This window comes from Rhinolophus hipposideros (genome assembly GCF_964194185.1).
Source record: "Rhinolophus hipposideros genome assembly, chromosome: 19".
NCBI lineage: Eukaryota > Metazoa > Chordata > Mammalia > Chiroptera > Rhinolophidae > Rhinolophus > Rhinolophus hipposideros.
Window position 1 is genome coordinate 25,920,676 of NC_138065.1, and position 13,290 is coordinate 25,933,965.

The 13,290-nt window shown below is 47.8% G+C and overlaps 1 protein-coding gene across 4 annotated transcripts in view; it reads left to right on the top strand.

Moving 5' to 3' along the window:
- The first annotated feature begins 259 nt into the window (after nucleotides 1–259).
- The window catches only part of KIRREL1 (kirre like nephrin family adhesion molecule 1), a 117,887-nt gene continuing 104,856 nt past the window's right edge, over nucleotides 260–13,290 (top strand). For 3 of the 4 annotated variants that reach the window (XM_081026686.1, XM_081026688.1, XM_081026689.1), the window contains exon 1: nucleotides 440–518. In XM_081026686.1, the coding sequence (XP_080882812.1) occupies nucleotides 467–518 (52 nt within the window). In that variant the 5' untranslated portion in view covers nucleotides 440–466. Of the gene's footprint in view, nucleotides 519–13,290 lie in introns of all 4 variants that reach the window. The other variant, XM_081026687.1, reaches the window with a different exon arrangement.

The following is a 13,290-nucleotide window of genomic DNA, read 5'->3' on the forward strand; positions in this document are numbered from 1 at the left end:
TTGCCCTCAACCCCTTTTTCTCTTTGGTCTCTTTCCATCTTCGTTCTAGAGTGTGTGCGCGCGGGGGGTGGAGGGTGGGTTAGGGGGAGGGCTGTAGAGGAAGAGTAGACGTCAAAAGGAGGGGGGAAGGAGGGAGCAAGGGAAGAGAAAGGGAGAGCAGAGATGAAAGAGATCCAGAGAGATAAAGCTTGAGACCAGAAATAATAAAAGGGTGAGGGGGAGGAGAGGAGAGAGCAAGAGGGAGAGGGGCGGGGGAGAGAGCGAGGAACCGGACTGGGAGGAAAGACAGATAAAAAGAGCGGAGGGAAGGGAAGTGAGTTTGTGCGCGCGAGTGTGTGCGTGTGCGCGCGTGTGCAGGGGCGGGAGCGGGCGGGGGCGGCCCGGGCTCCTCCTCCCCAGCCCGCTGCTCCAGCTCCCTCGCCCACTCCGGGCCCAGCCGCGGGCGGGCGCACGGCGGACGGACAGCATGCTGAGCCTCCTAATGTGGATCCTCACGCTCTCTGACACTTTCTCCCAAGGTAAGGCTCCAGGCCCGCCCCGAACTCGGCTCCCACCGGGCGGCTGGGGGGCCGCGCCCCGCTGGGGGGCGAGCAGCCGGCGGCGGGTCCCCAGGGTCGGAACGCCACGAGGCGGGGGCTGTGTACCCGCGCGGCGCCCTGGGGGCGCGGGCGCGGAGTAAAGCGGGCTAGAGAGAATGAGTTTTCCGTTGATTTGCCCAAGTTGCGTCCTCTGGCTGCGCGGGAGAATGGAGGAAAGAAGAGACCCGAACGCTCAAAGTCTTTTCCGGAGCCTCTGGCAGCCCTACCTACCTCCACCCTCTGAGGCCGGGAGCCGGACGCCAGGGTCCTGTCTGAGGGGAAGTCTGGGAAGAGGGTGGGATTTCAGATTTGGGGGGTGGGAGGTGCGCGGAAAACTAGGGACCCAGGCTCGGTAAGGTGTTGCTAAGGAAATCCCCCTACTTCAGCCTAGTCCTTCGGGGGACCCAGTCAGAGCCTCTGCTCCAGACTGCCTGGGGCTGCCCCTTCAGGGGTGCCTCGGGGCTCCTGGAGGGGATTTGAAACCCATGCCTGCTGGAGGGGAGTGGAGTTCCAAAGGCAGTTTCAGGAGGGCTTGATATTCAGGGGGTCATTTGGGGGGCTTGGGTTAACATCCCACTTTGGGTCCGGAATGTGCTGATGTCGGGAGCTTATTTAGAACTGGCAGAGGTGAGGCAGGGAGCTGAGGGAGAGGTTGAGAAAGACGAGGTTAATGTATCCTCATTAGGCAGGCCTGGGGGTGGGGGAGGGAAGGGGAAATAAAGGGCCCAGACTCCAGCCAGGACTGGGCAGTCTGTGGGAGTGGATTCTTGCCTTATGGGTCTGACTCTAGGGAAGATTTAATAATGCTGAGCTAGCCACCACCCCCCAAATGGAGCTGATACAGAAATTGATACACAAACACCAAAAACTAATCATAGACACTGAAACAGACTACTCACCTACCAAGACAGACATACCCACAAGCATCCCTCACACTGAGACAGACACGTATACAAAGACACTGACACATCTAAGGAAGACAGATTGCTCTCCATACCCGTTCATGCTTGCACATTCATGCACCCAGACACATCAAAACTCATAAACACAGTACATGCATGCAGGCGGACATTTACAAGGACACAACGCGCGCGCGCACTCACACACACACACACACACACACACACACTGAAAACCTTCTATAGCCACCAGCCGTCCAGCAAACAAAGAAACTTGAACACACATTCATATAGGCAGACACCTTTGGAGATGTACCGACTACAAAATGGAGGAGGTGGTCTCTTTTTGGGGTGGGGTGGGGATCTGGGAAGAGGGAAGTCAGCTTGGATAGAACACACCATCAGTCATTGCCCTGCTCTCAATTCCCTTCCTGGGCTTATAGGTGTGTGTTTAGGGCTGGGCTATTGTGCTCCTTTCCTTGTGGGGCCCCTCCCCAGCTCCAAAGGAGAAAAGCCTGGCTGAGTTGGTGGGGGTGGGTTTTGATCCATCTTTCCCCTTAGGGCACTCATGCCCCCCACCCCCTACATTTAAGATATAGGGCACACATTGATGGCATGAGTTCAGTAGGAATTGGTGCTGGGGGAAAGGAGGCCTGGTCCTGGGGTTGGCAGGCCAAGCCAGCTACTTGGCAGAGTTGGAAAGATGACTTAAGTTCTGACTTTGTTCAGTCAGGCTGTTAGGGAGGAGGAAAGGGGGTGGGAGGGGGAGGGGGCAGCTGGGTCAGTATTGGTATGTGTTGGGGGCAAGCTTATGTCTGCCCCTCTCCAGCAGCCCTAACATTTCAGCAACATGGATATGAATGAGCTTCGAGGAACAAAAGCTGCAGTTAGCAAACAGGAGAGACATGTGGATTGAATCGGAGAGAAGAATGGTCAGAAAGAGAGAAGTATGTTGTGTGCTTTTCTCCCTTTGGAAAGGGGGGAGGGATTAGGGGTTAGCTGAGCTCCCAGGTCCCTGCCTCGAACAAGGGTAAAAGCTAGACCTGATGAAAGTATGCAAAAGTATTTGGTGGGGGTGAAGGGGGAATACCAAAGAAAAGAAAGGGAGAGAATAGCCCAGAGGGGAGAGGAAATCACTGCTCAGTGTTCTGAGAAGCTGAAAAAGGACTGGGATGGAGGCAGGGAGGGAAAGTGTGGGGACTTCTGGAGACTGGGACACTCCGGAGGTGGTGGGGAGGTTGTAGGAGCTCCTCTTCTTACCTTCCATCTAGGGACTGGGGCAGTGAGAGGAAATGGGGATTGCTAGGGGGTTGAGGGATGGAGGTGGGAAATCAGGAGAAGGTGGCAGGAGAAGGCAATTGAACTGAGGGGGGCAGAGAGGAGAGAAAAGAGCGATTCAGCATAGGCAGAGAAATAAAAATCACATTTTAAAGAATTTCAGTGGACTTCATCAATCTTCATTTTTCACTAAATAATTTTCTGTATCTTATCTAAATGAAAACCATTATCCTTACTCCCATTTCCATCATGCGCCAGCTCCTCATACTGATTGTGCTGAAAATTGAAATATTTATTCATTTTCTGGGATATTTTCTCACTCCCCAGTCTCAGAGAATAGAAATTGAAAAAGAAAGATTATAGCTAATCAGGGCAATGTGAGATGATGCGCTGGCTCAGGATGGGAGCTGACTCCAGGGTGGGAGGTGGAGGTAGAGGTGGAAGAAAAATCTGTCCCTCTAGCCCCCAGAGGTCCCTTAGGTATTCCTGCTAAAGACTGGCAGAGGGGGAGGGGTGAGGAGTAAAGAGAAGAGGTGTGAAGGCCTAAATTCCCAGTATTCAACTCCCTGAACACAGCTACATCCTGGCAGAGTCTGGAAGGAAGAGTAGTTGGGAATTGAGTCTCCCCTCCCCACAATACACAGACATACACACTTCAGATGTCCCACTTCTGCCTGCCCAGCCCAGAGTAGGCTTTGAGGGTGAAGAAGAGGCAGGGGGAGACAAGGCAGAAATCAGGATACTGGGTTCCCCGCTCCTTGACTTTGATTAGATTCCATCTTCCACTCACTTAGACCTAAAGGGAGGGTGTGAACCCAGTATTCAGTGCCTAGTGTTACCTCTGGCCACAGCCCTGGATGCTGAGGACCTGGATCGGGTGTATATGGAGGCCTCTAGGTCTTCCCCGCTTCTGCTTTTCACCATATGGTTGGTTGTCTTACACTGCCTCTGTTCTCCAGTGTGGTGTGGAGAACCAGCCACTGGTCCCAAGCCACTGGCCCCCAGTGCTCCCCGCTTGACCTGAGAACTACAGACTCTGATGGAAGCTCCTCAAGGTCCTCTATATCCTTGGGGACCAAGTCTTAATTTCTTTATTGTCCTTCCAGTTTCTGATAAAGTGCTACACATGTGGTAAGTGCCCTTAAATAGCTGGTCAATTGATTGATTTGATGAGAGTGCTACAATATTAGAAGGAGGCAGTATTAAATTGTGATTAAATCACAGCTCCCTGGTTAAACCCCACCTCTGGCCACTTGGTAGTCTGTTCAGCTTGAACAAGTTATGTGCCTTCTCTGTGCCTTGGTCTGCTCATCTGTAAAGTGAGGATAGAAATAATACCTTGCAATGGCAATTAAATGTGTAAATTCATTTAAGTGTGTGGAAGAGTGTCTAGCATAGAAAGAAGTGCTCAATAATGCTTCTGCTGTGACTTTGTGACTAGACATAAATGGACAGGCAGTTGAGTTGGCTGTGCCTCCTTTCCAGCTCTTCTTTATGCTTCTTTTTTTTTTGTTTTCTTGCTCCAGCTGCCCAGATTCTTGATCGTGGGCCCCAGTCCCTCTTGGTATCTCTCATGGAGAGGACAGGCTTGTGGTGGACCCACAAGGGGAAATTTGACCAGCCTCCCCCTGCAGGACTCCGAAAAGTTCTGGGGAGGGAATTTGGAAGAGAGCCAAGTGGAAGAGGTTGACATTCTGGTGAGAAGGAACCAGGGCTCTTGTGAGAAATAAGGAGGCACAGTAGCCCAATGGCAGCATTTCAGTGTGGAAATATTACGGATCATTTATTGAGCCCTGGGCTAACTACTTTATCTGCATTATTTAATTTCATCAATACAACAACCTCCTGAGATCAGCTCTATAATTATCTCCATTTCATGGACAAGAAATTGAGGTTTAGACAAATTAAATATCTTGCTGGCCTCAAAGCCTGCCTTGCACCCTTTCTTCTTTGCCAGGAGTCCCACATACCAGCAGGGATGGATGCTAGGACAGGGTTTTTCCTGGTTCATAGCAGAATGAGAATTAGGAGGAAAAGGGAATGAGTATCTCCTAAAGATGAACTCATTTAGATGTTTAAAACAATCTTTTATTCTGGAATTCTGTCCTTCTACATACTTTATTGTTGAATGGTTTTTCTTTGATCATATGGCAGTGCTCATAAGTGGCTTTAAAAAAAAAGACTTTACTTGGCAAATGAAAAGATTCTCAATCTTGCGTTTGTTACTAATATTAAACACAGCCTTCCTTACAGGTCCATGAACTACAAATTTGGAAACTTTCATGCAAGGCTGACTCCTGGAGAATTCCAGAGTCCTACAGAGGTGAAGCACTGAGTGTGGACCTGGGGAGAATGCCAGGATAGTCAGCTTCCAAACCAACCCAGTCCTTCACAGACATGGAGGCTGGGGTGTTGGCTGGCCTATTTCAATCTGATATGGGCGGTCCTGCTTTGGCCTAGGGTAGTAAAAAGTGATTGTACAGGTAGGCTCCATATCAAAGCATCAAAACGACTTTTTATTGAATTCCTACTGTGTGCTTTTCATATTTATTATTCCTTATTCTTTTTAAGGACCTCCTGGAGTTAGTGTTACCCCCCTTTTATAGATGAGGAAACCAAAGCTGAGTTTAATTAACTTGCTCAAGGCCATATCTTGGGTGTTAGATCCCAGATTTAAACTCTTTGTCTCACTACGAAGCCCAGACTCTGCAAGGCAACCTTCCCTGCACAGTCACAGCACCTGCAGTGCCTCTCATATGTAGAGCCAGGCAGCTCTGCAGGGGAGAGAAGGACTTCTTCCTTCTCCTATGCCCCACAACAGCAGACAGACTCCTCCTGGTGCCTAGCTCAGCCTTCTTCCCCAAGGCTCAGCCCAGGGCACCTAGTCCTCATCCATCTCTGTGCCTTGCTTTGATAATTATGTGTTTTATTCATTGGGGGTGGAGAACTGTACATACTGCCCCGTGTCTGTCAGGAGGAGGATTGTAATGCCTCAGACCCCTTTCGAGTCTTAACTTTGTAAAGTGCTTTCCAATTTTAGCAATTTTTGCATGTACTATCTCATTTAATAGACCAACCTATGATGTAGGCAGAGTAGTTATTTCACCATTTAATAGATGAGAAAACAGAGACCTAAAGAGGCTAAGAGGTGGAAGTTGGGCTGGAAGGAGGGGCTAGGGGGCAAATTCCTTAATTGTTCCAATATCAATATCTGGGAGCTGTTTCCAGCTGAGGATGGGGAAAGTCCAGCATCCAGAGCTGAGAAAGCTGTGTCCCTCCTGACCTCCCAGCTCCTGTCCGGTCCTTTCCGACGGCCTCCCGACCATTTTACCGGGCGATCTCCTAGAGGAGGCTTTAACCTGTAAAGGCCTAGAGGTCTAGGGGTTGGTGGTCAGCAATGAAGGAAAAAGAAGCAGCCATGTCTTTGTCCTGAAATGTGAAGCCAAGGAGAGGCAGTCTCAGAAGTCAGGAAAGAGATTGGGCTCATTCCAAGTGAGGGAGAAAGTCACACATTCGTGGAGGGCCATGGAAGACCAGCTTTGTGTTTTGCCTGTGTTAGTAATTAATTTAATACTGACAATAATCTGTTAAAGGTAGGAGTTATCTCCATTTTATAGGTGGCTGAAGAGCGACCCAAAGAAGTTAAGCAGATTGTCCAAGATGATATAGCTAGTTAGTGACAGCTAGGACTGGAACCTAAGCAGGGAAGTTGGATTTGGGAATGGGAGTGATTCCCAGAAGGAAACTCCTGAAGACTGGCATGTACATGTCTTCCATACCACTGCTGCATGCAAGTCTGCAGCTGCAGTCTGTCCAGCGTGTGTGCCCACAGGCAGGTGCATAGATTCACATATGCCCTCACGTGCATTAGCACACATAGCACTTCTCACCCCCATACACATGTGGACAAATATCTTGAACTTTACCCCAGTCCTTCCATTTACCAGAGCTTTGGTGTACAGCCTTGCCTCGTGTCTGTGTACCATTTTATTTCTAGCTATGGCATCCTTAGTCTTTGAAGGCACTACTTTTTGTCTTGTCTTACATGCTCTGTATCCCCTCTGATGGATGCACACACTATACGATTAAGGAAGTCAAAATCCTTGGGTTTCCCATTCTGTGACTGTGGATCCCTTGCCAACCTGCAGTCTAGCTCTTATACCTTCCTGCCCCTGATTCAGGCAATGCGAACCTGATTAAGTTCTTTGAGCACCTAGAATGAAAGCTGCTCTAGCTCCCAGACATTGCCAATGATCCCATTTTTCTTTCTTTTTCCATCTCACTTTCTCCCTCCCATCAGCTCTCTCCAAACTTCCAATTTCTTTTTCCCTCCACAGTCTCTCTCTCTGTCCAGCAACTTTCATTAACGTCTGTGTCTCCAAGGGCTGATGCCTCATTCTTCTCTGTTGTCTTTGAGACCATTTAACAAAATTGGGATTGTATTGAAATAAATGGTCCTTGTAGCCAGCCAACACTGTCAGGACTAAGGGTCTTAAATCCAGGGGTGGAATTGTCTAGTACTCCCTAGCAAATTTCACTAGTTTACCAGGAGATAATGCTGTGGCTTCCTTCCTCTGGTAGCCTGGTTCTGAAAAGGTGATGGGAGAATCTCCCAGAAGGCCATGAGGCCTGGGTTTGGAGGCAGAGAAGGGACAACAGGAGCTTGAGTCTCTGGTGCTTTTGCCCATATGGCTGTCCAACCCCAGGCTAGGTTAGGAATCACAGATTCTTCTGGACAAGGCCATTTGACGTTTTACTTCTCTGCTCCTTGTTTCCTTCTAAAGAAACACTAAGAGTATATTCTCACTGGGAGATGTGTGGGAAGAGTCAGGACTCAGTTCCTTCATTCAATGGAAATGTTTATGCTTACTATGTGCCAGGCACCGGTATTGCAAAATGAATAAAATACTATACTTGCCCTTAAGGGTCTCACTTCCTGATTTAAGTGCAAATTACTGAACTTCAATAGACCTTAGTTTCCTCTTCCATAAAATGGGGAGAATTATTTTTTTCTGATCGGAAAATGTATGATATGCAAAACATATTGGTAGGCTTTATGGGGTATTAAAAAAAATGACATCATATGGTCCCTTCCGCCCAAGAAGCTAAGCTGTACATGTGCAAAAGTTCCTGGTAATGCTAGATTGGTGCCAAGATAGTAGTGTGTACAGTCAGAACTGGTGAGTTCAGGAGAGGGGAGTTTGCTATGGGCTGAAGAGACCAGGAAAGGCTCCATGAAGGAACAGGGCGTAAGGATGGACAGGATGTGGATGTGGCAGGAAGATGAAGAGCATTACCAGACCTGCCGAACTCCCCTTGCCAAGGTGTAGCTGCCTAGATGTGTGGGGTACATTGAGGCTGGTTGCAGCTGCAGGTTGGGGAGAAATAAATGAGGTGATCCAGGACCTCATGTAGACCCAGTAGACTGGGTCCAGACCCTTGAAAACCTTGAAAAGCCAGTCCAAAGACTGTCTTGTAAGAAATGGGGAGCCAGGGATTTACGGTTTTTTTAAGCAAAGAATGTGTTAAATAGATAATCAGGGTTTGACCAAGAAGGTGGTGAGCAGAAAACCTCGGAGAAATATCAGTTCCCCCTTGGGAAGTCTCAGATCTGTGACTTGAGTTGGGGAGGCTGTGGAATGATGAGAAAGCCTTTCTACTCTGAGAGTCCTCAGGAATAGATAAAGGTACCTGGAGGCAGAGTTATGTGAAGATAACCAAGAGGAGAGCCCTGCAACCTGGTGGATACTATCCTGAGCTCTTCTTCATCTGTTCCCTGGAGCCTAGGCTGGGTCTGCACTGCCCAGGGTCTAGGGCAACCATCTGGTTTCATCAGAGGGCCAGTCCATGAAGTTTCAGTCCTGGGCTCTTTCCTCTGGTCTGTGGCCATAGATGTATGTTCATTTGGGGGTTGAGCCTAGAGACTTTTAATCCTCTGCAAGGAAATGAGCTCTGGTTTTTCAAATGGAAACCTTTGAAGAGGGTTCCCGCCAAGAGGGTAAGAGCCTGTGTTCAACTAAGCAAGTATTTTTTTAGTCACTGGGCCTGACACTCACCTAGGCACCAGGATAAAGAGGTAAGTGAAATTTAGTCCCTGTCCTTGAGGCACTCTCAGTCAGGTGTGGGAGATGGATGTATAAATACTTATTGACAATGGTGTAAGATAAAGGTTGTGAGAGAGGTATGTGAAAAATGCTGAAGTCTTAACTGTCTGGGGCAGATGTGGAGGTGGGGAGGGAGGGGAGTGGGGGAAGGAGCCTGGCAAGGGGAGGGGACCTCCTCAGATGTGAGGCTCAGGGGCTGAGGCTGGAGCCTCTGGACAATTCCTGATTGTGCCCCCTGCTCCGGATGGAAGGAGCTGAGGAATCTGAAGAAGTGAGCTGAGGTCCCTCCCAAGGATTATGATTTCTAGGAACAAAGGCAGTTTATATAAAGTGCGCTTTGCCCAAATCTCCCAACCTCTTTGGCCCAACTGTTCCCTCCTTCCCACCCCACCCCCACTCCCACTCAACTGAGCTAATTTTTAAACTAACTTTGTCCTTGTAATCAATTTAGCTGAGTTTCTTTTTCCCCTCCTTTCTGAATTCTCACTGGACCGATCTGGGGCCCTGCTCGCTCCATTACCCAGCATTGTCAAGCTATGAGGTGCTTTTAACTGCTTCTTCCCATTATTCACCTAACTGGGAAGTTATTAAAAGGCAAGAGAATGAGAGAGGTGGGCACATGTGCAGAGAGAGAGAGAGAGAGACAATGGAAGGGGAGAAGGCATTTTCAAAGGAGCAGAAAGCAAGGATGGACGGGTTGGCAGGTGGAGCCCTGAGAAAGTTGACATCTTCATCTTGATTCCCTAGTCAATCAGAGCTCTGCTCTGGACAGCACAATTGCTGGATTTTATTCCCAAACCCTGAGAATCTGACTTGCTGCTCTATGCCTCACTCCCAGCCTTCCTGGAAATCTACCAGCTTGACCTCACTGTGTGATGGGTTGGGAGGTCCTCCCCTCTTTGTCCATCTCTCCCACACACATACTGGCAGTGACTACTGCTGCCAGTGCTGTCAACTCTGTGGCACCCACCCCCAAGTCAGCTACTATGTGGATGATGTTTGATCCTAGACTGATGTACCTATTACTACACACACATCTGGGAAGTCTCACCTCATCAGGCAGTGGGTGAAGTGAGACTCCAAACTCATTTTTTTTAAATTTATTGGGGTGACAATTGTTAATGAAATTACATAATTTCAGGTGTACAATTCTGTATTACATCTATAAATCCCATTGTGTGTTTACCACCCAGAGTCAGTTCTCCTTCCATCACCATATATTTGACCCCCCTTACCCTCATCTCCCTCCCCCCACCCCCCTTACCCTCTGGTAACCACTAAACTATTGTCTGTGTCTATGAGTTTTTGTTTCTCATTTGTTTGTCTTCTTTTGTCGTTTTTAGTGAAACAACACATATTTTCACATATCAGTGAAATCATAGGGTCCAAACTCATTTTAATGTCAATTTGAGCCAAATATAATTAGAAAGGAAAACGTGGTTTTGCAAAAAAATCAAATGCATTACAAAACCAAGTTGAAGTGACTTCTGGATTATCTGCACCACTGCTGCTCTCCATTTATGCAGAAAATTGAGAGGTGAGCTTGTAAAGCCTGCATCTAAGGGATTTAGTTTGTGCACATTGCCTTCAGTTTCATACCAGGGTCATGTCACAAGACTGGCCTCTTTCAACACAAACCCAGAATTGGGTAACCCCTCAAGTGCAGTGGGACCTCCTTACCAGAGGGCCTGTGGAAAAGACAGCCTCTTTCCCAGCGGTATTGCCGCCTATGCAATCATGACCAAGTCACTTAACTGGAGCCTCAGTTGTCTCATCTATAAAATGGAGGCAATAATACCTATCACAGTGAGTTGCTGTGAGGACTAAATGAAGGAATCTATATTAAGAAACAGTATCTGGAACACAATAGGTATTCAATAAATCATAACTATTATTAACATTGCACAGTGCCTGCTTTTTACAGATCACAGTGCAAAGCAGATCTGAGGTAGTCAGACAATAGGATGAATGAAGAACATATAATAAGCCAAATACAGATAAGTCTCTGTTAACTGTGCCCAGAGAGGTGACCAGTGATGTTATCCCTGAATTTATGGGTCTGTGGGAGCTCTGAGATGACAGCACAATGTAATGGAAGATTGAGTGGCCTCTTCACCTTTGTGAGCCTTAGTTTCCTCATCTGTGAAATGGGGTGACGGCAGCCACTTACCTCTACTTTAAGTCCTGGAAAAGCAGCCCTAGGATGTGCATAGTAAGCATGTCCATCATTTTAGCCCTGTCTCTCCAGAAGATTTCAACTCAGTGTTTTAGAAAAGTGATTCTCAAACTTTAGCCAGCTTATAAAACACCTAGGGATCTTGTTAAAGTGCATATTTTCATTCAGAAGGTTTGGGGTCCTGTGGAGCTTCTGCATTGGCACCAAGCTCCCAGATGATGCTGAGGCTGCTTGTCCTCGGGCCATACTTCGAAGTGTTAGAGGATGCTTTCCTCTAGGGAAATAGATCTTCATTCTAATGGGAGGTGAGAGAAAATAGGATTCATTTAACTGAATTCACTTTTCAGTAGCTTAGTTGTATAAGAGATCTCAGATGGGCCATTGCTTCAGGAGGATCTATACGTGGGGACAGGAGCAGGTGCAGTGCTTGTCAGCATGCCCATCTCTGGTCCCAAGATTAACCCGCCCCACCTCCTCTCTATCACCTCACAAGCTCCCAGCCACCCCCAACCCGCCCCACTAAGCCTACACTCATGCCCATAGCTGGCAACTGCAAAGTTGAACAGCAACCAGCCAGTATGTTGGTGGAAACTCCTCCATGCCTGAGCCAGTTGATCATTTCCACTCAATTTTTTTTTCCTTTATGAAAAAAGTCCTCATTCCAGCTCTCAATTTGATATAGATTTGAGGGAAGACATTTTGACAGAGCTGTTTAGCCAGGGCCTTGACCCTGTTGGCTTTGGCTTGAAAATTGGATCATTAGCAAATTGTGTGATTTGGGAAGGAAGGTGGTAGGCTTAACTGGGAGCATGATTTGGGGGGCAATGGAGGACCATCTCTGGACAGGTCAGTTTCTCCTACTCATTTAGAGCTAATGGTTGTTTAGCCATCACGATGAGCTAACTCACTCTCTATCTCCCTTCTGTCTATGTTCAGAGCTCCAGGCTGGAAAGAATATCCACAGGACAGAAAGAAAGAATCTCAGCCTTCAGAATTCTCCTGATTCAGTGGGGGAAAGCTTGGTCCTTATATCTAGGGAATCCTGTCCACTAGGGGAATCAGGAACTCCCATTAATTCTTCATCCTCTCCTCTCCCCCAGAAAACAGACATGTATTCAGTCCGCTGCAAGAGCAAATGGGGACTTATGCAAACTACGCACATAAGTCCTGAGAGCTTTCAGAGTAAATCAAGAAGTTTAGGCTTCCTAGAACCTAGAACCTGGGATCAGGAATGAAAACGAGGAGATGATTCTTTAAGAATCCCAACATCTTTGCACACTCAAGATCAACCGTGACACATCAGTATTTGTCCTTTTTCTGAAAAGAAAGGAATTTTATTAGCACTCTCTGCTCACTTTTATATTTAATAATCCCTGGCAAGCAGGAAGTTCTTTGTGTCTAAACTGACCCCTCCTGCTCCTACATGAAAAAACAAACTGGCTTATTAGGGACCATAACTGAATAAATCTCTAGTATTTTCTATGTCTGTATAAATAACATTTTTCCCAATAGGTTCATTTTCTCTTACTTCAAGGCAAAGCTCCTCATAATAGAGAAGCAAGCCCAGAGAGTTCATAGGTGAGACTGCCCTTGAGGCCCCCTGGCTGAGTCACCATGCCCTTACTTGTCTAGTTTCCCCTTCTCAGCAGCTCAGAGCAGCTGGGGCCTATAGGGCTCTAGTGTCCTTTACACCTTCTCTAGCTAATGGACAGAGGGCCCCTCCTCCTCTCTCCATGGGGACCAGGCTGAGAGAGGCCCTGGCATCTGCTGCTGAACCTGTAGAATAGTGAGGGATGGAGAGAAGATGGCAGAGGTAGGCCTCCCCACAGTCAGGAACTATTCTAGCTTCAGGGTAGGAATATTTTCCTTTTGGAATCATACAGGAATGCCCTCAACCCAGCCTTGCCTGGGTTGACTGGGTGGATCACAAGTGACATCTGTGTGGGCAGAGAAAGGAGGGGAGAGGGTGCCTGCAATGGGATGTCTGCCTTTGGAGATTTCCCAATCTGATGAAGGAGTGGGGCATTTCCCTGGCATGCTGGACCATATGAGGTAAATGCAAACTTTTAGCTCTAAACTTGAACTTGAGATAAGAGACATGGGATATCTAATTATAACAGGGGAGATGGTTTCCCCATCTTCCTCAGGGTCTAAACACTTACAGAGATCATCTAAATAAAGGGGGGGCGGTATTTTGAACCCTGAAGCGCATCTGCACAGGGGAAGATGGAAAGAGATACTGGAGCTGGGGAGTC